Consider the following 26463-nt stretch of genomic DNA (forward strand, 5'->3'; position numbering starts at 1 on the left):
GTCTTGTTGGTCGGTGACACGGATGACGGCGTTGATCGTTGGCAGCATGTGGATACAGCTTTTGACTGCTTTACCCGCAGCGGCACATGGACACAGCACGGACGATGGTTTTTTCCTGCGGCAACACGTGGACACGGCACGGACAACTGTTTTACTTGCAGCAACACGTGGAAATGGCACGGATGGCAGTTTTACCCATGGCAACACGTGGTTGACTCATCAGGCTGTGTAAATGACTCTCTCACAATTGTGGTGGCCTTATATCGGCATAACCAAGGGGCAGTGCGTATCTTGTCCAGCACAAACAATCCGCTACTGCTAATGCACCAATTTAGCTCAGAGCCCCCACACTGACTGTTCAAAAGCTTAAACATTAGATGGACACCCGATTCTGTAATACTATGGAATAGAGTAGAAAGTCCTATCCCGGACGAGCCCCCAATTGCAACTGTACTTGGGCTCGTTCACTACCTATTTTTCACGTGGCTCATCTGCAAATGGGGTTGGTAGTGAAATGGTTGCATTTGCACCCCTACTATTGAGTCATATGTTGGCTAGCTTTTGAACAGCAGTGAACCAGTTCCCACTGCGGAACATAAACCCAAGGATGTTTTTAGGTGTTAGCAACATGGGGATTATGCCCGAGCAGTATCATCATTTCTGTAAGTCATTAATGGCAGCTACGACAGACAGTGAAGAAACAGAAATTAATACTGATGATGACTAAAGTATATTCAGTAAGATCTGTTTCATTGATATCTGTACAAATGAATACAATTATTTTGTTTCTCTCATGTATTGTGCCATGTCCTCATGGTGATTATCCTTTTTAATGTATAAATGCAAATGACAATAAAATTATTATGACCTTGGTATTTAGTGGAGCGCTGTGAAGCACATATGAAAGTGGATTCTTTGTTAATGTTATTACTATGAAGTCAGACGTAATTACCCAGACCACCAATATGTTTAAAGTTCAATCAACATATTGATAGCAGTGCTTACTTTTTTTGTCCCATAGTATGGGAAATTATTGAATGAATGTAAACACGCTGTAAGAACGAAGAGGTATCATATTGATCAGCAATGTGAATTTAGGTGGTAACAGTGATAGTGCTAGGTAATTTTCTTGTAAGATAATTTTCGGCTTTTGGGCTAGCCTAATAGGCTGTTGGGATAATTGTCACATAACTCATTTATGTTGTTAATAAGATATTTTCCATCAGTTTTGGGCACTAACTGCTTAGAGTCAATGAAGAATATCACTTTGTGTCTATATTAATTTTGTCTACCACTTTTGGAGCAACAATACATTTATTTCCATGTGAATTAATTGCAAAGGTTTCATTGTCAAATTTACTATCCTTCTAAGTCATTGACATTCTCCATGAGACTCCCCCTGTCTTTGTAGTTAACATCTCTCACCCTCACTACTTTTCCCCAAAAGCAGTTGTAATTCCGAGTATCTGGTGTTGCTTGAGCTACACTTTTATCCTGAAGTGCAGTGAATTTTGAAAGATGCTTTAGCAACTAACTTCTAGTAATAGTAATAGTTTTATTCTCTAACTTTTACTAGCTGTATGATGTGATAAATATATTTACTTATATTTAAATTTTTTTCTTCTTCTCTTCTTTTTCATCTTCTTCATCTTCATTCTAGGACTGCATGTTACCTTTCAGATGTCGTGTACATTCTTGGCCTATCCAGATCTCTTTCTATAAGGATATAAGACATGTCAAAGTATTTTAAAGCTTAGATCAATTTAAAATAATCTAATTCATATACACATACATGTACAGACTTGTAGTTAGAGACAATAATTGGATTTACTCCTGGTATACTATATACTTTCCTTTACAAATAACATATTAAAGAATGTAATGCCACACTGTTTGTTTGTATCTCACTATCAGTCACCACACACACACACACACACACACACACACACACACACACTTGTGATCTCTGGTCCATTTTCTGTATCGCAACTTCCCATTTGCTATTGTGAAAAACTAAGTCAGCATCCATCTATAATTAGTGAGATGTTGGGTTTTTTGGTTTGGAAAGAGGAAGAGGTGTTAGTATTGTGCTATGCATAGCTTGGGGTAAGTTCTTCTAGAAAAGAAAAAAAGAAGGAAAAAAAAACAGTGTGTGAAGGTGTTGTGTAGAATGTTGGATGTTTTATAATCATTATTATTATTCATTTGTATAAGGTTTTTTTTTTTTTTTTTTTTTTTTTAAAGCAACCCCTACTCTGTTTTATCGAAGTAATCCTTAAATGTATTGCATAAGAGGTACTTTTTAGCTGCCTTTTTAAATAAGTGCATTTTTGCAGTTTCTTTAATCTCTTTTGGGAATTTATTGTACAGTTTTATTCCTTGGTGAAAAATGCTGTTTTGAGTTTTATGTTTATGTTTTCTTGGGAAATGTAAGTTGGGGCTAGCTCTTGTTCCATGGTCATGGACAGAGCTGTTTGTGCAGCAATTACCAATGTTATTTTTGGTGTGTACTGAGCAGTTAAAATCCCCAGTGTTTTGAACAGATCTTTACAATGAGTGTGACTGCTATTTTTATTGTTATTGTTATGGCTCTTTTCTGATGTTTGAAAATTGTGTTCATATTTTGTGCAGACTACACACTGATGATAGGATTCTAAGGGCGTAACATGCTGATGACATTCTGTTTGCAAGTACCTTTGTGTGTTCACAGCGCTTCAACTGATAATTAATACAGGGCTATTACAAATGATTGAAGCGATTTCATAAATTCACTGTAGCTCCATTCATTGACATATGGTCACGACACACTACAGATACGTAGAAAAACTCATAAAGTTTTGCTCGGCTGAAGCCGCACTTCAGGTTTCTGCCGCCAGAGCGCTCGAGGGCGCAGTGAGACAAAATGGCGACAGGAGCCGAGAAAGCGTATGTCGTGCTGAAATGCACTCACGTCAGTCAGTTATAACAGTGCAACGACACTTCATGACGAAGTTCAACAAGGATCCACCGACTGCTAACTCCATTCGGCGATGGTATGCGCAGTTTAAAGCTTCTGGATGCGTCTGTAAGGGAAATCAACGGGTCGGCCTGCAGTGAGCGAAGAAATGGTTGAACGCGTGTGGGCAAGTTTCACGCATAGCCCGCGGAAGTCGACGAATAAAGCAAGCAGGGAGCTAAACGTACCACAGCCGACGGTTTGGAAAATCTTACGGAAAAGGCTAAAGCAGAATCCTTACCGTTTACAATCGCTACAAGCCCAGACACCCGATGACAAAGTCAAACGCTTTGAATTTTCGGCGTGGTTGCAACAGCTCATGGAAGAGGATGCGTTCAGTGCGAAACTTGTTTTCGGTGATGAAGCAACATTTTTTCTTAATGGTGAAGTGAACAGACACAATGTGCGAATCTGGGCGGTAGAGAATCCTCACGCATTCGTGCAGCAAATTCGCAATTCACCAAAAGTTAACGTGTTTTGTGCAATCTCGCGGTTTAAAGTTTACGGCCCCTTTTTCTTCTGCGAAAAAAACGTTACAGGACACGTGTATCTGGACATGCTGGAAAATTGGCTCATGCCACAACTGGAGACCGACAGCGTCGACTTCATCTTTCAACAGGATGGTGCTCCACCGCACTTCCATCATGATGTTCGGCATTTCTTAAACAGGAGATTGGAAAAACGATGGATCGGTCATGGTGGAGATCATGATCAGCAATTCATGTCATGGCCTCCACGCTCTCCCGACTTACCCCCATGCGATTTCTTTCTGTGGGGTCATGTGAAAGATTCAGTGTTTAAACCTCCTCTACCAAGAAACGTGCCAGAACTGCGAGCTCGCATCAACGATGCTTTCGAACTCATTGATGGGGACATGGTGCGCCGAGTGTGGGAGGAACTTGATTATCGGCTTGGTGTCTGCCGAATCACTAAAGGGGCACATATCGAACATTTGTGAATGCCTAAAAAAACTTTTTGAGTTTTTGTATGTGTGTGCAAAGCATTGTGAAAATATCTCAAATAATAAAGTTATTGTGGAGCTGTGAAATCGCTTCAATCATTTGTAATAACCCTGTATTCATTCCTAGAAATTTTGCATTTGTTACACAGTCTATAGAGGTGCTATCTTGATTTAATTTAACATTGTCCTTATCCCTCTTCAAACTGAAATTCATGGCATTAGTTTCCTTTGTGTTCTATGTCACTTTATTGCTTATTGACCAATCATAAACTTCCTTGGGAGTTTCATTTACCTTCTCTGCAAGGAGTTCTCTTGTTTTCTCATTGGCTATAGTATTGCTGTCATCAGCGAAGAGAATTTCACGAGTAACACTACTGGGAAAGTCATTGATGTATATCAAGAATAGTATTGGTCCTAATATGCTACCTTGCGGAACCCCTATATTAATGTATTTTGGTTCTGACAAGTGTTTTACTGTAGTTTAGATCTGTTTGAAGTATGTGTTATCTCTACTCATTGTACCCTATCTGCTAGGTATGATCGAAACCAATCATTAGCTAGCCCTCTATTCCAATTACTTCTAATATATTTAATAGAATCTTGTGGTCGACTGTATCAGAGGCCTTAGAAAGATCCAAAAATATGCCCGTGACACACACATCTTTGTCAAGATCATCAAATACAACTTTTCTGAATTTTACAATGGCTGACTCCTTATTTTTACCACTTCATAAACCAAACTGTGATTTGCTTAAAATATTGTATTTATTCAGGTAACTCATTAATTTGTCATTCATAATTGCTTCTATTAATGGAGAATGGTGACAGCAGGGAAATGGGCCGGTACTTTTCTATGTCTTCTGCTTACCTTTCTTAAGCAAAGGTAAAACTCTTGCCTGTTTTAACCGCTCTGGAAATGTCGCTGGTATAAAGGATTCATTTATTGTATTTGTTAAGGGGCCTTGTATAATCTCTATGCATTGTTTGAGTACAGACATTGGTACTTCATCTAAGCCTACTGACTTTTTATTTTTTAGTTTTTGACTAGTTTTATTGCCTTCATTCTCTGTGGTTGGAAGTAACATCATTGTATTTAGTGCTACATTATTTACAGGTGTTATATTTGTTTTGGGAAATTTTTGCTGCAACTTCTCTGCAATACTTGAAAAATGCTTTTTACATAGTTTGCTAAGTGTTGTGGGTCATTTATTACCTTATACCCTTCCCTTAGCAGTATGTTATCCTGCATTTATTTGCGTCTCCCCGTTTCCTGTTTTATAACATCCCAGACTGCTTTGCTGTTATTCTCTGCATTGTATATTATTTTGTCATTAAATGACTATTTTACAGCAATCAACACCTTCCTATAGATCTTTTTGTATCTGTGATAGAAATTTAAGAATTCTGGATCATTGCGACTCTTTTTCATGGAACTGAGGTATTTAAGAGTTTGGGAGGACTTCTTAATACCTCCTATTATCCATCTGTTTTTGTGAGATGATGTTACAGACATGTATACTTCTGGAAATGCCTTTTCAGAGTTCAATTTAAATAATGTGGAGAATTTAGAGAATTTCGTATTCACATTGGTTTCCTTATACACTTCATCCCAGCTTTGTTTTGCTAGTTCTTTTGAAAAATCTTTTATTTTGATTTCTGATAGATGTCATTTGTAGGCTTGTAGTTTAGGGAATGATTCGAACCTCGATTTTACTGTTGTTATTTGATAGAGATGGTCTGATAGTCTGAGATCTTTTACTGCTACCTCACATTTTTCCCTGCTCATAGTTGTGGCCACATGGTCAATTATTGATGCAGTCATTGTAGTAACCCTTGTTGCACTATTGACCAATAGGGACATATCAAAACTTGGAAGGATATTTATGAGGGTGCTGCTTGATTCATTTATGATATTAGTGTTGACGTTGATGTTCCCACACAGAATTATGTTGATCTTTGTACTTGAGACTTTATCTAGAACTTTTGTTAATTTATTGGGAAAAAGAAGGTGTCCACACTACCACTGGGAGATCTATACACACACAAAATGATTAATTTCTTGGTTATATCAAGCCCTGTTAATCTAATATTTCAAAGTGTATGTCTTCACTTACTGTACTGAGGTCATGTCTTGATTTGAACTGTGCTCCTTTTCTGATATAAATGCATGATTCCCAACTCCTTGAAGCAGTTCTGCAGTAAGAGTTTGCCCTTTCATACAGTGATAGTACTACATGTCGGATTTCTGTGTCTCTACACCAGTGCTCAGTAACACAAACTACTGTGCAGTTCAAAGATTGGAGCTCAACTTCTAATAGTTATATTTTATTTTTTATTGATTGCATGTTTTGATGTAGGATTGTTAAGCCTGTGAAATGCCCCATGTTGCTTTCTCCAATGGTTTGTATTTCTTTGTGACATCTGGTATGTGTGATATTTGGAGTGTTAAAATCTGTCTTGTGAATGATTGTTTCAGTATTTTTTAAGCTGCTGAAGATACCCTTTGTTGTCTGGATTTATCGTAAAAAAAGACGTACTTTTCCTACCCATGACAACAGGTATTAGGCCATGTGTGCCCTGAGATCCACCCCCTATACTTTCATGAAACAGCTGTACCAATCTTCCCTTCCCAGTCCTGTTTAGGTGTAGGCCATGCCTAGTGAAATCTCATCTGTTGATAGTCTCGATGGGCACCAGAGAAACGTGAGCAAAGTTGGCTGCCCTCAGAGCCATCCCTAACCCCACATTGATTTGCCTCCCAGCTCCATCAAAATGTGGTTGATAATGACACCAGAACAGCTCAACAAAGTATACGTTGGTGCCATGAGTCAGGGAAGCTATCTTGTCCAGGTCACCACCTATATCATATGCCCCATCCCTGTCTAAACTGCTTCCTGCCCCAACCACTATCACTACATGGTCCTCTTTTTGTAAAGTTTTTGCATAAAGGTCCTAAGTCCTCTATCACATGACCGAGCCTTGCATTTGGCTTGAAGATACTGGTGGCCTGGTACGCTGTCCCTAAACTTTCCTGTAACTGAGGGCCTACACCTCGCCCATGGCTACTACCTAGCAGCAGCACTTTCTTCTTCCTAACACTTTGTACATTCCGAGGCTTCTTGGCCTCAGTTGAAGTGTGCTGCACATTTCCTGCTCCTCATTCTACCTGAGGCACTTCTCCACTTAATTCTGGCAGTAGTAGATGCCTGTTTTTGGTGTTGATGATAAAACTGATCATGGTCTCCTTCTTTCTACCTCCTACCAGCTGCCAGTTCCCAACCCCCCCCCCCCCCCTCCCATCTCCCTTGATCCTTACCAGTTCTTTCCTTGCTTCCTTGCTTCCTCCAACTGTGCCTGAAGGACACAGACTTTCCTTTGCTGTTCTCCAATCAAAATGTTACTACTGCATACTCTTTAGTTCCACGAGAGAGCCTCTTTTGTTCTCACAGAGCGGGCTGGAAAATTGTAGCTTTGTTAGATATTTTCATTGTAATCAAAATAAAATGGAGTTGGGTGGGATATGCAGTAGGGCAAATAGTTCATCAGTGACCTCTGCTGGATTCAAAGTGACAGAAAAGACTGATGGCCCCCATGATGTGTATCACTGATGTTGGAGTACACAGAGGGTGGACATGTATGTATACGGTTGAAAGCCTTAATTCATCGAGAAGTGTAGATGAGTCCCTTGTGTCAGTGGATGTCACAAGGCAGCTGTTAATCATTTTGAAGTATTCTTTGTGAGACTGCAAAACAAAGTGTGTAGTTTCTGGCAAGATGCATTCTTTGGTAACATGATGCCTCTTATTAAAAAAAGATATGTATATACATTTCTTTCTTGATAGTGACTGTATATGTTGAATATGAGGTGGTCAGTGAATTTGTTAAACATTTAGAGTAGTGTTTTTAGGTGTAAATGCTTGAAACTGGAACATTAATGTGGATATTTTGGTCTGAGCAGCATCAGTGGAGATCACTGTGGCCATGACACTAAAGGATGGACTATTCCCAGAGTTTCAGTTGGAGACAAATGTGGATCATAGTTTAGTAAAATTGTAGCCTGTATGGAATGTAAAGATAGGACAGTGACAAGTGTGTTAAATTTAAGTTGGAGGGCACCAGAAAATTTGGTAAATGTGTCATTGAAATGGGAAGCTATCATTGGATAGCACATACCTTGCATGCATAGCAATGAAAGGCAGTCAGATTTCATCTTTATTTTTGCCACAATGTTGAAGCACAGTTATCAGTGTCCCATTATTGGTACCCATAGTGTATCAGCATTTGTCTCTATTAATTACCTGTTGCAGGATACCCCTGACACCAAACTGAAAGCTCACAAATTGAATCACTGTTTCATGTTTGTAAATAAAGTATTATGTATTATGGTAGTATATAGATACCTCTGTGTAAGTCTTGAACTAAAGAGAATGGATTGTTCTGTATTGAGTACATATTTATTATTCTAGTAGGTCTCATATTTGGTATAAGCAAGCAGTTTGTGTGTGTGTGTGTGTGTGTGTGTGTCGTGTAACAATTTTACTATAATTCTTTATGTTTATCACAATTTTTCATTTGTAAATTGAATTTCCTTTATATTTGGTAATTTTTCATAATGTTTTAATAGCCACTAACAAATGTACACTTCCAATTATTTCTTGATGCAGAAAAAATAAGTGTTGAAATTGTCTTTCAGGGTAATGAAAATGGACCAATACTAACTGACCAAGTACAACAATGAAAAGTAGTATTGCAAGCTGGTAAATTATTGCAATAAATAAAAAAAACAACTTAATATGTGAAATCATGCAGGTGCAGATTGCTGTGTATCCACAGTTATTTAAAGAAATGTATTCGTGGGAATGTTTTAACACTTTGAGAATCAGTGGCAAATAATACTCAGTAATGTGTTTGATAGATCTTAATCAGCAATACATATTACAGAATAATAAGCAAGCTTCAAGTCTTATTTGTCATTTTTCCTATAATTCTCGGTGGTGGCTAGGAGTTTTAATAATAATAATAGAAGAATCCTAAATATTCCTTACAAAAAAATGTGTTCATACAGACAGTTGAATTTGATCTGGAACAATTTGAAGGATTCTGACTTGCAGGGAAGTACATTACAAACAGGGCACCACAGTGTGTTTCCTCCTTATGTGTTTTACCATTGATTGTTTTGTCTTTCATGAACAAATTTTGCAATCTTTAGTTGGATGGCTCCTGTTCCCATGTTGCTGTATTTTTTCTGGAAAGTGTCTTCTTTGATGTCCATTGGTATTGCATTAGGAACAAAATTTTGACATTGTGTCCTTACCCTTTTGAATAAGTCCTTTACTAAATTGGCACAAAAAGTGGAAAAATAATTGTTGTCCATTTGAGTAGGATTCATGTTTGTCTTTGATATATGGTCCAGATTCATTAAATTTTTGCTTATAGCTTCACAGATCCTCTTCTCACTCAACAAACAGAAACAAAGTAATGAGTACATGAAACAGTCCATGATACGAGCACACTAAAGGGTCATCTGTTACTATTACTGTTCTAGGTTATCCACTATTTGTTTCACAGTATCGTAGAAACTGTACATGTGTAGCAGCAATACGAAAACATGAGTTATACATAGGTTCAGTCTTTTCAAAATATTGTTGTAGCTAATGCAGTGCTCTGGCATTGACAACCAAATATTAAAACATTAAAGTTGTGTAGTTGATACTAGGTCTGGTATTTTATTACAAAATTGACTTAACTGACTGGTATAGGAAACTGCATTGTGCTGTACGTGGTCACTGCACATTTGAAGCCAATACCATATTTATCCATGTGTAAGATGACCCTGAATAGAAGCCACCCTCCCCCCTTTTCAAGTAGCTGCTTGATAAATATTTATTTTTTAACATATTCTGACTAATCAAAATTACGAACTTTTATTGATGTAAGGTATCTGCCTAAACAGTTAACATTACAGATGTTCAAGAGTTCTGCCATTTATCGATTTTCTAAATTTTCATAATACAAGGAGAAATAAAGTAAACAAAACGAAAGGTGAAATTAATTTTTATCTCCACCACCTGTTTTGTTTACTTTGCCTGTTATCTGTGGTATCAGTATTTTTAATAATAGTAATAATAATAATAATAATAATTGTCCTAATGGGACAGCTGTGAAACATATATATTTGTTGTCACAAATATTTGGCTGTTTCTTCCAAATGTTTTAGGATTTCGAAGTGTTTGGGTATGGTGGGCTTGTATACAGACGAGAGAATGTTACACTCTCTCTTGCTTCTAAACATGTTATCTGCCTGCCACTCTCTCATTGGCTGTGTATAACCAGCAGCTGACACACCCCCAATCATTCCCATTATCCGTGAGTGTCGCCATTGCCACACAATACGCTACTGAACTCCAGTGTAAACTTTTAGCATCTCCTGCAGAAATGTTGTACAGTATTTTTTCAATTTTAAAGTCAATTCGATTATGAGTGCAGGTGGATTCATCAAACCGCAATTTAAATGTGGCTGATGTTCATAAAAAGCCAAAGTATACAGAATACATTCTCATGGTTAGCAACACGACGTAATTCCTACCTGCTCACTGCTCTCCTCCCTGCACTCATACTAGTTCACAGCCAAGCTGGTGTCACTGTGCCATCTCCAATGCTCTGTGGTGCTCTGCTTGAGCAACAGTGAAATGTGGACTGCAATATCTTCTACGGTGCAGCTCATGGTAACAACAACGACTATTACATAAGTAAAAGATCACAATCATGATTTAGTTCAATTCTCAAACTTCCACTCATCCCATGCTGTATTGATGTCTGTTGGTACCATCTCTGCGACAGGTTTTTCCACTGTAATCTATTCATGTGATTACAACCACAGTCAGTTCAATGTTATCTATTTAGTTTTTCAGACCTTTAATTCTAGATTGTCTTTCTTGTTTGATCTGAATGTTATCATCTTGTTTTGAACCTGATTGAAAGCTGGTGACATTTTTCCTCAGTATTCTAATATATGGACAGTGACTGAATTTCTCATTTGCAATCAACTTTGTAAATCATTACAGTTTCTAATAAACGAATAAAATATTGACTTGGTTTTTGGACGACAAGATGTGTGCCTTTGAACGTTACCTTTGCTTACAAAGCATCATAGATGTATGTACACTAGAACCTCACTAATCCTTCCCTAGTAGGACCGGGAGCATGGTTAGAATGCAAAAAAGGTCGGATTATCAGAGGAACACTTTTATGGACCCCTTATATCACCGTACCTTACAGTAAAATATAATTTTCAAGTGCAAATACTATTGGAAATATAGTTCCGTCTTAAAACGGTAAGAAACTGAAAGGAAATGTTGACACACTTAAAAATCTTAATGAAAGTGTAAAGTACAGCAGTGCCTGTACTCTTAACTAAGTCTTTATTGTATGGTAAGATACTGTTATTGTGAGTGAAAGTTTAATATTTTACATACCTTACTACAGTACTGCATTGACTCACAACTGATTTGCACTTAACTGTTTAAAACGTAGGAAGTCACATGATAAAAATTGTTCTGTTTTTAAGCAGGATGTAAAATGTCTGTAATGTTCCATTTGCTTAGCAGACGACAACCTTGATTTTGCCACAGTGTTCCACCATTTCCTAATCCACGCTGGCCTATGTGGCCGAGCGGTTCGAGGCGCTTCAGTCGGGAACCGCGCGACTGCTATGGTCACAGATTCGAATCCTGCCTCGGGCATGGATGTGTGTGAAGTCCTTAGGTTAGTTAGGTTTAAGTAGTTCTAAGTTCTAGGGGACTGAAGACCTCAGATGTTAGGTCCCGTAGTGCTCAGAGCCATTTGAACCATTTGAACCTAACCCACAAAGTGTCTATTGGGGTAGACGTAGAACTTTGTTCAGTGTATATCAAATGCATTTTTAGCATCCATATGTGATACTCGTGCCACAGGTTCATTGTCTTTGTTGCCATCGTCTTTCTTGTTCTCATTGATTGTTTGAGTTACGGCATCAGTGATTCTGCTGTCAGTTAATTCTGCTTGTATTCTGCAGTCAGCATCGACTGTGCTGATCCTCTCACTCAAGTCACTGAGCTCATTGTCTGTTTGTAAAGACAGCATCACATGTTAATATTTACTGGGTGCCGTAATTTAGTTTTATACATTTTAATATGTAAGAACTATGCTATCACAAATTTACAAAATAAATGCTTGCACAGTAACACTTATCAAGTGAGAAACAAGTAATTTCATATTGAAACTGATCAAACTATTTTCACTAGCAATGGTTAACTGCCTACTGATCTGTATTGCAGACAATGAGTCATTGACAAATCCTGTCAACAAACATCAGAAACGGGATGATCGGACTAAGCAGGGAGGCAGATCAACCAGGGTCAGATTAGCAAGGTTCTGCTTTATAGGGTATCCATACATTCATGAAACTTTTATTTCTAACCTGTTCAAATTCAACAAAAAATTTTAAGTTGATGGAATTTAATGTTATTTCCTCTGTTGTTGCACAAATTTGTCAATTTTTAAGCAGAGCATTAGATTCTAATAGTCCCTAGTTCATAGTTTCTTGAGTATCCCTTGCACCAGCGCCGCGAGCAAATGTCGTGAGTGTTTGAGCAAGGTCGATACTGTATCGAACACTTCGGCATATTGGGACTCTCAAGGCTATTTAAATGCAAGCTTTGTTTGTTAAGCCATACTTTTCAGGATTGTTTAAAATAAATTTGTAAGAAACCTCAGTATCCAAAGCTTGATCTGCAAATGTAAGATGGCCCCACAACAATTAATTAAACAGTACAAAAACTTTGACCTCAGCAGCAGTAGTTCAATCTGCAAATATAAGATGACCCTGTATTTCTGTAATGACAAATATGGGAAAAAACCTCATCTTATAATCTAAAAACAAAGATGATGTGACTTACCAAACGAAAGTGCTGGCAGGTCGATAGACACAAAAACAAACACAAACATACACACAAAATTCAAGCTTTTGCAACCAACCGTTGCTTCGTCAGGAAAGAGGGAAGGAGAGGGAAAGGCGAAGGGATGTGGGTTTTAAGGGAGAGGGTAAGGAGTCATTCCAATCCTGGGAGCGGAAAGACTTACCTTAGGGGGAAAAAGGACAGGTATACACTCGCACACACACACATATCCATCCGCACATACACAGACACAAGCAGACATGTGTATGTGCAGACAAATGTCTGCTTGTGTCTGTGTATGTGCAGATGGATATGTGTGTGTGTGCGCGCGAGTGTATACATGTCCTTTTTTCCCCCTAAGGTAAGTCTTTCCGCTCCCGGGATTGGAATGACTCCTTACCCTCTCCCTTAAAACCCACATCCTTTCGCCTTTCCCTCTCCTTCCCTCTTTCCTGACGAAGCAACGGTTGGTTGCAAAAGCTTGAATTTTGTGTGTATGTTTGTGTTTGTTTGTGTGTCTATCGACCTGCCAGCACTTTCGTTTGGTAAGTCACATCATCTTTGTTTTTAGATATATTTTTCCCACGTGGAATGTTTCCCTCTATTATATTCATATAATCTTATAATCTGGTACATACAGTTCTTCAGTCTAACAGCAGTTCATATTCACTATGAGGGAAGAAGAATATCCTACTTGAATGCAGATCCTGTTTTCAATTATGTCATAGAGTCTGAAAAGTTAGCAAATGAAAGAGCCCTTTGTTAGCTTTTACAAGGTTGAAGGTTTACACTACATAAATTCTATTCAAGGCATCATATGGGGCTTGGCGTATGGTACCTTGTATCACAGCTATTCATTCTGTTTCCTGTTCTACTCGCAAATGAAATGAGGGAAAAACGACTGTCTTTATGATTCCATATGAGCCCTGATTTTTCTCATCTTGTTTCCATGGTCCTTATGGGAGATATATGTTGGTGGTAGTGGAATTGTTCTGCAGTTTGATTTTTTTTTCCCTCCAAGGGTTCCCATTTGAGTTGATGGAGCACTTCTGTAAAACTTCGTGAGGATCTCAGACACCTCAGCAGTAATGAAGAATGGGTTGCACATGTTTCCTGTTTGTGGTCTCATTTATAGATGGGCAACCCTTTTGTAGAATTCTCCCAGTAAATCAGAGTTGACTTTCACCTTTCCTACAAACTGACCTCACATGTTTTATATGTTTATTTCATTTCATGTCATTTTGCAATGTTGTGCCTAAATATTTAATCAAAATGACCGTGTGAAGCAGCACACTACTAATACTGTACTTGAACATTGCAGTTTTTTTATTTTTTTATTTATTTTTTATTTTTTTAATCATCAACATAAACATGGTTCATTCCAGATCTCACCACAGTATTACGCCACATGAAATTTTGTGTCCATGTAACAATGTAAACAATTCAAATAGTAAAGGTCACAAATTAGTCAGTGTTGTTTCTGAGTTTAGTAAGCAAGCACATTGTGGCATTAAAATACTGCCCCAAATACAACTAATCTAAAAGTGCTGTATCATTTTAAAGGGTATTATGTTACAAGAGAATATCCTTTCCTTAGGTACTTTGAGCTAGCATGTGAGTGTTTTAGAGTACTCTATTTTGTGGATAGACGGTGTTGGTTCTTAGGCACTCATTTCAAACAAATATTGGTATGATGTGCCTCAGGTGTTGATGGAAGACAGTGGTAATAATTATCTTATTGAGATGCATCATTGTTGTGATAATGTAATCCTCTTACACTAGTTTTTTGTGATAGGTAGTTCATGCTTAGTGCTGACTATGTTCGTGTGGCTGTTTCACCGTGTGTCATCCTCACTCATATACAGTACATTCTATATACAAAACTGCTTTACAGAGTGAACAGAAACTAAGGTCTTTCTTTTGTGACAATTTTACCGGAACTTGCAGCTTCTGTCATTGAAGATAAAATTGCTGTTTGATGAATGTGTTTGAATAAAATTGATGACTGATTTTTAAACTCTGTTCACATGTACCTCCAAAATAATATCTTTCTGATTTTTTGTATAATATAATATATTTTTAGACATGTTCCCATAACAGCATAGTCTGTTGAAAAAAGAAATACTTTATGTGGTTGGCTATTGAATGGTTTTTAACAAATATATTGATGCGAAGACACATACTACATCTGTCTGAGAAACTGACAGTGCTATTAATCATGAAAGTCAAGTCACAATAAAACTATTGTGTGTGTGTATGTGTGTGTGTGTGTGTGTGTGTGAGAGAGAGAGAGAGAGAGAGAGAGAGAGAGGGAGGGAGGGAGGGGGGGGCAGGCAGGCAGGGCGCATAGCTTTAATGAAAGGAACTTAGGAAGGTTAGCCAGGTACGTGGAGAGAAAAAGCCTGAAAATTTTGTAGTGTGTGAGTTGCAAAAAATGACAGTTTGTAATAAATGAATTAATTCTAATAATTCTCAATTTCTTGTCTACATCAGACTGTAAGGAAGAAATGTGAAGTCTTTTGAAGAGAGAAATTGTATTTATTTAATTCAGATGAACAAATATGTCAAGGCTGTGATAGAAAGCATGTGCCAGAATACCAAGAATTACAATAAGATCTGTAAAACTTACAATACCCAGAAAGAATTGTGTGAGCAAATTTAAAATCAGATGTTTTGTGGAAAAAATGTACCTTAAAAGAAGATAGTGCACATATTAACCAAGCAGTAATGTGTCTCGTTTCACTAGTAAGGTCAGTGTTACACCACCGTCATTCATCAAAGGCAGATGAAGTGGCAACTTGAAAACATGTGCAAATATTCTTTGTCAGTATCAAAAGTCACAATATCCATATTCGAAAAAGTCACGTGGGGCAGAATCATTGTTCTCTTGTGACTGAGTTTGTCCTACCATGACATCTTGACTTGAACAAGGCATGCCATTGTATGAGTATTGCACCAGAAAATGCCAAAGCTAGTGATGTGATTGCTTAGAATTTTACGAAGCCTGACTGATGCTGGTATTAACATTGATCTAAAAGATAACCGGAAGTAGTGGATTTGCAACAAAAAATGTGGCAGTCATGGCAGAACCTGCAAGATTGTAAGAAATAAATAAATAAAAGCCATTATGTTGACTTTCACTGTCCAGAAACCACAAATACAAAAGAGAGAGAGAGAGTTGTGTAAGTATACAATTTGATACAACATGTGATCTTGACTTGTACGTATTGTGCTCTATGTGAAAACAACAGTTGCTTCAGAAAGAATTTAGAGCCAAAGATATTGCACCATCTTCCTCCATCATGCAACAACACATATTTTAACAGGGTAATGTCTATCCACATGTGGTTGCTTCTGCTTCAAATGCTACACGAAAACATAGTTTGTATAAAATGCTAGTATTCGGCTAGGAGCTTTGTTTTTGTGTATATTAACATTTGGAGCAGGTTAGACTGCCACACATTAAAATGTCCCATGAACTAAAAAAATAATTTAAAACAGCTACTCGATATGAAAAATGGATGAAACCAAGGAAGAGTAGGAAGTGGAGGCAATATTTTCAAGGGAATCCAAAAAGTAAGTCCCACTCCATCATCATACTAACAGGACAAGAATCTACCACTGCCTTACCTGTTACTAGGTCAGTGTGTTGCATAATTGTAGGATATGTAGAAATATGTATATATTTCATAAATTTTATTAAACTAGCTTCCTACTCATAGAACCAGTTAAGGGCTTCTCCTTGAGTGTATATATCACTATTGCTCCATCACATGTTCCAGCTTGCAAAAGATATGTTTTTACAAGGCTTAAAGAAACAGGGTTCATTTGTATTGTCCGCTTGTGTGTTTCATGTCTTGCTTATGGCGATCTGTTTTTGTGACTGACAACAATACTTTTGCTTGCCCCTTCCAACTTGCTGGTATTTTGGGGAGTCAGACTTTTATAGCATTAGGGAAATGTTTGTGTAATTTGGCTGCAGTCATTGCAGTGTGTATGAAAAGCAAGCTATTTCCACAATATTAGTAAAACTATGCTGAATTATATCTTCCTTCAGTGTCATAAATATTGTTTATTGTATATTACTAAAACAATGTTTATATTTTTTTCATAAATAATCTTTCCAGTGTTGGTGCTGTTACTGTAACATTTGTAAACCTGTCTTTCATCATAGAATTATTTTGAAACACTCTGGATCAGATCTCTGGTCATAAAAAGGTTAAAAACCTTAATTATGTGGAGTGGTCATAATGTTGATCAAACACACAGCTTTAGTATAGTAGCTGGTTACTTTAGGTTTACAGGTTGGGAAAAGACCTAACAGTTCCAGTTTTAGTCACGTGTACAATCAGAGGAGATCAAGAATGTCCTCCTTACCAGATATTTTTTCATTGACACATATGTTCAATGAAATAAAATTAAAACAAAAACAAATACAGACCAGTCATTAAAAATATCTTCTGTAAAGTACACAGGATTGGTTGAAGATCCTGTCAGTAAATAAGTCCAAAAAACAACAGTTACCAAAGGTAGATTAGAGTATTCATAGAAAAGTGTTATTTCAGTTTCCTATGCAGAACTTGAGTGTAACTCTTCGAGCATTTTGTAGATGCATTTTAAGGATCTGTGAGTCTGATGACTGTGCTCATTAATCATTTGAGTAGAGTATTTTTTGATGACCAGAAACACATTGTATTTAATGAAAATCATGTGAGATGTGGAGGCACACTGGCCCTGGATCAAATCTGCCTTGTGTATTAACGATGGGGGGTCGGTGTGCTGGCCAGCTTGGATGTGGTTTTTAGGCAGTTGTCTGCATCCACTTAGTTAAATATCAGGCTGGTTTCCAGGTTCCACCTTGGTTACATTATGGGCAAACTCATTGAAAAAATTCAGCTTCTATCAGTATCTTTGAATAAGATGGCACTAACAAAAGAGGATGAATCAGTAATGGAGCAAGCCAAATTGGACCACAGTCTGAGCAGAGTCACCACACCACATTTGACCATGTGCCATACACTAGGTGTAGATAAAAGGGGGACACAGGTTCCTCCCAGGGCTCACTGGCAGTAGCTTTAAACTACCTTTGGGAGTAGCAACCGCATCATAATAATAGCCTATATACAGTTATGGTGCTCCGGTAAAATGGAGCACAATATCAATCCCAACCTGGCATTGTCTGAATGTAGGGCACTTGAACTGTTTTCAAAGGTCTTTTTTTGTGGAGTTTGTTTTTGAGGGTAATAATGCTTATTGCCACTGTTGAAGGCAGAAATTTTAGATTTTAATTAAATTAAATATATATGAGTTAACATTCAGTTTATGCCCGTTATAGATCCTGTAGAGTTACTTTTAGTTTTTCACACAAAATTTTTAATCCTTTTTGGAATTGAATAAGAATTTTTCAAACCAGTATCAGCCCATAGCCTTGTGTGTTGTAATTACTCATGTGACAAGGATAGAATTGTGTTATCGTAATAATCTTATTATGTTATATATTTTTATCACATTTCTTTCTTTTCAGTTTCCTCCCACAAGTGAGACTTGAAAGAAAATTGAATGTGCCGCCATCAGTTCGGATCGGAGAGGCAAGCTTGAAAATTTTGAAGGGATCATATCAGTCACGTGAAAGAAGTAATGAAATTACTTGTCCTTCAAAACCTCAGGTATATTGTGAAGAATTGTCATTTCTATGTTGATGGATAGAACTCACTGTTTTATCATATTGTTAATTAAGTTTAATTATTTTTTGCACACTCCACATAAGAGAAATGGAACTACAGACTAGATGGAGGCAATCAGTCATATATCTGACATGAAACACATAACATAGTGGTACACCAATACCTACAAAGATGCTAACCGAAGCGAATGAATCAATAATTGGGCAAGCCGAATTAGAGCATAGTCTGAGCAGAGTCACCACACAGCCAAACCAAGTAGATATTAGCTTTACAGAAACACAAGCAAAGTGTTTGGCATGTGTAGGGTGTTTATGCCATAAAGCAGATGTTGGGAATGTGCTTGCAGCACGAAAGAAGACTCTTTTGTATTATGGTGTGCTCTCTGATTCTTCAGACTCTGATCAAGACTCCAGATCTCTAGCTAAGTAGGCATAGAATCCCCCCGTCTTACTGTGGCTGTGCCATGGAGGTGGTTATTGAATGGGCTAGACAGTGTTGCCAGAAATGCTCATTGCTTGTGGTGGTCCAGCAGCTCTTCAATCTCTGACATTGACGTTGGCGAAATAAACACTGATGACAGTCCCAGGACCCTTGGTAATACTGTGACCACAGACCGACTGTGCTGCAGCAATGTCTGAAGCTGAATGGCTTTGGTGCTGGTGTCTTATATTGTCAGTGGTACCAGTGTTGGTGGTTGCATCCCAACATTGAAGACTTGGGATGACTTCTGGCTTTGGCCAATGTTGTACATCTTGTCATCAGTTGTTATCGACCTGTAGTGATAAAAGGTGTGCCAGTGAAGTGTGAGTGTGGCCCCTCCATTTGCTGCAGTGGAGATGAAGCCAGCAGCCACGCCATCAAGGGTGTTGCCCATGGCAACTGTGGCTCCAACAGTATCGGTAGTTGTGCTGAAGATACCATCTAGTGGAGCCCAGGCTTAATCATACAGGATGTTGCAGTGTTGGCACAAACATGATGGGCTTGAGGTTCTGCATTGGTGGACAGTGGGAAGCAAGCACTGGAGGGTACCTGATACTTGTAATTTTAGTTGTGCCATGCCAGCTGCTATTATCAACATGTTTTCTCATTTTGATACATCTATGGCTGGCACCCAGTTGACTTCCAGCTGAACTTTCAAACCCTCACAGTTGTATGATCAGAGTATCTGGCAGGCATGGCGATTACTTATGCCATGCAAGAAGATCTCATTTCTTGTGCCACACACTCTGAATCTGCTGACTGTGGCCAGGACACCAGTTACTTATCATAAATAGGAAAACACTCAATTTAAGTACTTTAATACAATAAATGTACATGTCTAGAGTGTGATACCACAATCCTGAAATCGCTTGTGACTCATACAGTCAAATTTAGGTTTTCTGTCTGTTTTCCATATTATTTCACAAAATGTTGTAAGTTTTGTTCCCTAAATATCGAATAACTTTGTTAGAGCATTGCTGCCTCTCATAAACGTTGTATTAAGAGACATTAGCCTGCTAAAATTGCTGGCTTCCATATGCCACTCTATGGAGATGTATTGTTTATTTCAGGCTACACTTAAAGGCTAGTATAGATGATGACAGAATATTTTTGGATTGAAGCATTTGTGTGTTGAAGACCCCTAATTCCATTAGTGTCATGCGGCCACAGTGATAAATTCATTGAAAGTCACTAATAACAATATGAAAACTAATTGCTATTTCTCAGTGTGGAAGAGAGTGCTTTACTGGCAATTTTTTGACACAAAGGCAGATCGTAATAATTGTCACTAGGGCCTGTTGTTGAATGAAACTCACGAAACAAATGTTTTTGTCATTGTTGTTTATTTGAAATTTGATTGTAGGTATCTACTATCATTTACACCGAAATACATGATAGTGCACAAAGTATCGGCCCTGAGTATGAGACTACTCATTGTCGCAAGCCAATTGTCATCTATTGTTTTGAAGCTGATGTGACTATGTTTTGCATTGTCATTGTTTCTTTATTATCTAATTATTGCATGTTTATCTATTATTACTGTATCTGCTCATGGCAGGCAACAATTCATGCATAATTGGCTAGCAGTCTGTGCATGGGACCAGTTTCTCATGTGCCATCATGTATAAGTATGCTCCCCGTCGGAGACCAGGAAACAATCAGAAGAATTGAAACGAATATTGCATTATTTCCCTCATGACTTGTATAAGTTGACCAGTCATATTTGGACTCTGGATTCTATGTGATTCAGCTTGATTTCAAATGTGAATGCTGACTAATTTGACTAAACTGGAGGCTGTTATATTGGAGGCATTGGACATGAATTGTGTGTTTCCACTTGTTCATTATGATCATTCGAACATAGCACACCCTTCGCTGTGGAGTAGAAAAAAGTTTGAGAGTGATTCCTGTACTTGAACATTGTTACATAGAGGAGTGTCTTAAAATGTTAAACTGTATAAAAGTGCTAATAACAGTACTGTGTTCATAATAGAGCACTTACAGGTCTTCCTTATTTGTTGGAAGATACGGCATATTGGGCATACTCCCCCCCCCCCCCCCAGGCTTTTTTTCCCCCCTCAGGCTTTAAAATGGTAAAATGGTAACTCCTCAGTTACGGGAAACATTTTGCAGCCAAGAGAATGGGTTTTTGTATGGCAAATATTTTGTGTCTAATGTCATCTGGCTTTTCCCCATTAACCTACCGTAATTTAAAATTAAGGTAATGGTTTCTGGGTCGTCTGTGTGGCAGTAAACAGATATTGTTGTCACTCTTGGAGATGCCTTAGAGCACTGAAGAATCTTAAGAGCTCCCTCCCACCCAAACAGCCATAACATCAGTCAGTTGAAGAGTCACATCTTGCCAATAAGGCATTTCAGGATTTGAAGGAAATTACACATTGCAGAGCTATAGTTAGTAGGGGCTAAGGGTGTGATTCATGATCCTCTTTCTCCTTAAGAGACTTAGATTGATTTTGAACCTGACAAAGTAGATGTTTGTGATTCACATAGCTGTGTTTCAAATATTTATAACATTGTATTTGAAATATAATATACACTGTTGGAACTAAATTAGAGGAACACTAAGTGCTGCTGTTTTCCCTGATCGGGTCTTCTGCATTGCAGCGAAAAAATTGGTATTGGTTTCCAGAAGAATTAAATTTTTCTAAAATTCAGTTGTTAGCAGACACACAAGGTTTACAAAATTTGTTTTCAACACATAATTACAGAAGTAAAGAAGCCATTTACCTGCAGATATGCAAGATACTATGTAATCCATTTTTTAGTAGTTGTAGTGCAGATGGGAAAGTGAAAGAATATTTTGACAAAGCCAGTGACAGGCAGTGCAACAGAATATCATTTAAAAAAATGTTATTTTTCAATTATTGTTCTATTTTGATCATTCAGATGTGTAGCACATAAATGGACAAATGTCACGTCATCTAAAGATTTATTGACTGAAATTCTCTAATTTTATTACACAGTGTTACACATGAAATGAAGAAAGTATGAATAATGAAAATTAGAAGTATGAATGTATTCTACAGTAGACGTGTCTCCAGTTTCTGTTTTGAGATTTCTGTAGAACATCTGATACACAAATGTTACAGGTTTAATCATATATTGACTTTTTAATTGACCTGTCATGAGAAATTTCATCAGAAAGATTACAGTGCATAGCACAGAGAATCTCCCATTTTCAGACTAATTTTTTTGAGTGCAGTTCATGTCACTGAAAGAAAATTTGACATTGACGTATGTAAAATCTAAACTGTGTTACGTGCCCAATGTACACTTTTTGCTGACACATCTTTTTTGACTAATGTTTCATTGTTTCATTTAGTTTAATAAAGTCTTTAAAATCCTCATTCCTCAAACTACTTAATATTCTTCTTCTTCTTCTTCTTCTTGAACTTAATAAACATTTAGAAAACAATAAAATGCTATTTTATAAAGTATTTTCTTTCAGTTTTAAATTATCACCAGGTGTTTCCAAACGTATGGAGGGCAGTGTAGAATTCTGTACAGCAATTGCAGCATATCTGATATACACTGATGAGCCAAAACATTATGACACTGCCTACCACGAAGTTGTATGCTGCCTGGTGGCAGTGAGGGCATGTGACACATTAAGTGAAGAATGTGAGCAGAACAGATATGAATGGGGAATCATTCTAACGATGGTAAGTGGCACAAATGCAGAAATCTGCGGACTTATCTGACTTTGACAAAAGCCATATTGTTGTGGCTCAGTGCCTGGGAGTGAGCATCTTGGAAACTGCTAAGCTGGCAGCTGTTCATGTGCTACTGTCGCGAGCATCTGTGGAAAGTGGTTGACGAATACTGAAACCACAAGTAAGAGACAAGAAGATGGACATCAGTACCTCATAACAGAACATAGGTACGCGGTGATCTATGGCAGATCTGATGATGGAGTACAGTGTTGGCACAGGCACAATTGTTTTGGAGCATTTCATACCGCACCCAGTGTTCGACGTGGTGTTTCGCAGTGGAGGACCCCAACTAGCTCCTATGTTGACCCAACAACATTGTCAATGATGATTTCAGTGGACATGGGATCATTGAAATTGGACCATGGATCGGTGGAATCATGTCTCCTGGTCGGATGAATCCCATTTATTGTTAAAACAGGTCGATGGTCGTATCCAGATACGCTGTCATCCAGGTGAACGGCTGGTCAAAACATGCAGTGCGCCACGGACACAGACTGTTGGGAGCAGTATTATGCTATGGGGGACATTCATTTGGGCTTCCATGGGACCTGCGGTAGTAATCGAAGGCACCATGACAGTGGACTATGTTAATATCACCAGGAACCCCTTACACGTCATGTCTTCCCCACCAGCAGTGGTATCTTCCAGCAGGATAACTGTCCCTGTCACAAGGCCAAAACAGTGTTGCAATGGTTTGAGGAGCATCATAATGAACTCCCATTGATGTCTTGGCCATCAGAGTTGGCTTATCTGAATCCAATGAAACCAAACAGGGGTGCTATTGGGTGCCAGCTCCACACCCACAAACTAACTGCCCATAAATTATGAGAAGTGTGTGACTTGTGCAGAGGCATCTGATGCTACAAACCCCTGGAAACCTATCAAGTACTTGTCAAATCCATGGCATGCAGAATCACTGCTGAATTAGGTGGACCAACATGCTTTTAAGTAAGTGATCTTAAAGTTTTGGCTCATCAGCATATAACATGGTTGCTTTTGCACATGGCCCTGCCATTTATTGGGTAGGAAAGTCCTGTGACTGGATTGCGGTGGGAAGTAGTGGGTGGGTGTAGAGGACAAGTCTTGCACCTGGGCTGACCACAAGGAATTGACCCAGGGGGAGCAGGATTGGAATAGTGATAGCTTGCCCTCAGAAAAGTTGTTGCACTCAAATTATTCTCAGAACCGAGAGCTGGCTGACACCAAAATTAGAAAGCTCTGAAAAATTTAGCAAAGCGTGGAATGAAAGAAGATTAGACGCCATGGGTGGGGAAGAGTGGAGGGGGGGGGGGGGGGGGTGCATTGCAGTTGATGAAAATATTGTGTGTATTGAGCTCGAAATTGTACCTAACTGTGCCAATTCCTCTGTGACAGATTTAGAATCATTCAAAGAAAGACTATGTTCTGTAGTGCAGAAATACCCAGATTATGCAATATTAGTTGGAGGTGGCTCTATCCAAGTATATACTGGGACATCTGTGGATTTATTGCATGCGGTACGGACAGGAAGCCTTGGAAAGTGCTTTTGAACGAAGGTTTTTGAAAACTGTCGTCAGGAGCTAGTTTGAAGTCCCACACACACTGGAAATATTTTAGGCCCTATAGCAACAAATAGACCTGACCTCATCTGCAGTGTTAGTATACAGGGTGTCCCAGCAGGAATGGTCAGTATTCAGGAATATGACAGAAATGCTCATTCGAAGGAAAGAAGGCTAGTAAATTTGGGCTTTAAAATGCATACTTTAAGAGCTATGAGCTGTCATTCATATTCATTAATGTGAAACACACATTTATGTTGAAGAAGTGCTCGTAGCTATTAAGGTATGCATTTTAGTGCATGTTTACTACACAATTTTTTCTTGTTTTGGTCCATGCTACCTCCTCTCAAAATATGGAAAGCAAAAACTTGCAGTAGAAGAGATTTGTTTCACAATATTGAAGACAAAGTGATGCTTATAGCTCATAAGTTGTGCATTTTAAAGCCTATGTTGTCATACCCCTGAATATTGACCATTCTTCCTGGACACACTATAGAGACAAGGATTAGCGATCATGATGTCATGACAGCACCAACACTTACTAAAACCATTCAGAAGGCTAGGAAAGTAGTTTTACTAGAAAGAGCAGATAAGTAGTTGTTATCGTTCCACTTAGACAATGAATGGATGTCATTTATTTCCAATATGATGGACATAGAGGAATAATGGCAAAGTTTAAATCGATTGTTAATCATACAATAGAGAAATATGTGCTGAGTAAGTGGATTAAGGATGGTAAAGACCCACCGTGGTTTAATAACAAAGTTCAGGAAAAGCTGAGAAAGCAGTGACTAGAAGTCTCAGTTCAGAAAAGAACACACAAATGACACCAGGCAAAAATTAGTGGTAATTAGTGTGCCAGCCAAAGATCAATGCGGAAAGCATCCAACAGCTACCATGATCATACCTTAGCAAAAGATATTGCCGAGAACCCAAGAAAAGACTGGTCCTACATAAAATTGCTAAGCAGGTCAAAGGCCTCTGTTTAAACACTCATTGATCTGTATGGTGTGGCAATAAAAACAGCAAACGGAAAGCTTAAATTTTAAATTTCACATTTAAGAAATCATTCCTGCAGGATAACCATACAAACATACCATCTCTTGACTGTTGCCTACACTCTCATATGGAGGGGACAGTAATAGGCATACCTGGCATAAAATAGCAACTGAAAGAGTTGAACACAAATAAGGTGTCAGGTCCGGATGAAATCCCAATTTGGTGATACAGAGAGCATTCTACAGCATTGGACCCTTACTTAGCTTGCATTTATCACAAATCTCTTGCCCAGCACAAAGTTCCGACCGAGTGGAAAAAAGCACAGAAACCTGTATATAAGAAGGGTAAAAGAATAGACCAACAAAATTACAGATGAATATCCTTAATAGAAAGCATCACTCATGTGAAGCACAACTTGCCCTTTTCTCGCACAATATCCTGCAAAGCATGGATGGAGGCAACAGGCAGATTCCATATGTGTGAATTTCTGGAAAGCAATTGACACAGTGTCCCACTGCAGACTGTTAACGAATGTACGATCATACAGAATATGTTCCCAGGTATGTGAGTGACTTGAAGGCTTCTTAAATAATACAACCTAGTACATTGTCCTTGAAAGCGGGTGTTCATCAGAGGCAAGGGTATCGTCAGAAATGCACCAAGGAAGTCTGGTCGGACCGCTCTTATTCCGTATGTCTGTATGTACATAATGATCTGATGGAGAGGGTGAGGAGTATATGGAGCTGTTTGCTGATGATGTTGTGGTAAATGGGAAGATGTCTTCCGTGAGTTATTGTATAGGAATACAGTGTGACTTAGACATAGGTCCTAGTTGGTGTGATGAATGGCAGCTTGCCCCAAATGTAGAAAAATGCAAGTTAATGCATATGAGTACAAAAACACTCCCCTAATGTTCAAATACAGTGTTGGTAGTATGCTGCTTGACAAGTCATGTCGATTAAATGTCTAGTCATAATGCTGCAAGTGACATGAAATGGAAAGAGCATGTAAGGTCGATTGTAAGGAAGACAAATGATCAACTTCAATTTACGGGGAGAATTTTATGAAAGTGTCATTTGTCTGTAAACAAGACTGTGTATAGAACACTTGTGTGACCCATTCTTGAGTATTACTCA

At 38.2% G+C, this 26463-nt stretch overlaps 1 protein-coding gene across 1 annotated transcript in view; it reads left to right on the forward strand.

Moving 5' to 3' along the window:
- Positions 1-26463, forward strand: part of LOC124723033 — a 247975-nt gene that overhangs the window by 201982 nt on the left and 19530 nt on the right. Inside the window, exon 10 of the mRNA XM_047248209.1 lies at positions 18417-18558. Within this exon, the coding sequence (XP_047104165.1) occupies positions 18417-18558 (142 nt within the window). The remainder of the gene's footprint in view (positions 1-18416; positions 18559-26463) is intronic.

This window comes from Schistocerca piceifrons, chromosome X (assembly GCF_021461385.2).
Source record: "Schistocerca piceifrons isolate TAMUIC-IGC-003096 chromosome X, iqSchPice1.1, whole genome shotgun sequence".
Lineage (NCBI taxonomy): Eukaryota > Metazoa > Arthropoda > Insecta > Orthoptera > Acrididae > Schistocerca > Schistocerca piceifrons.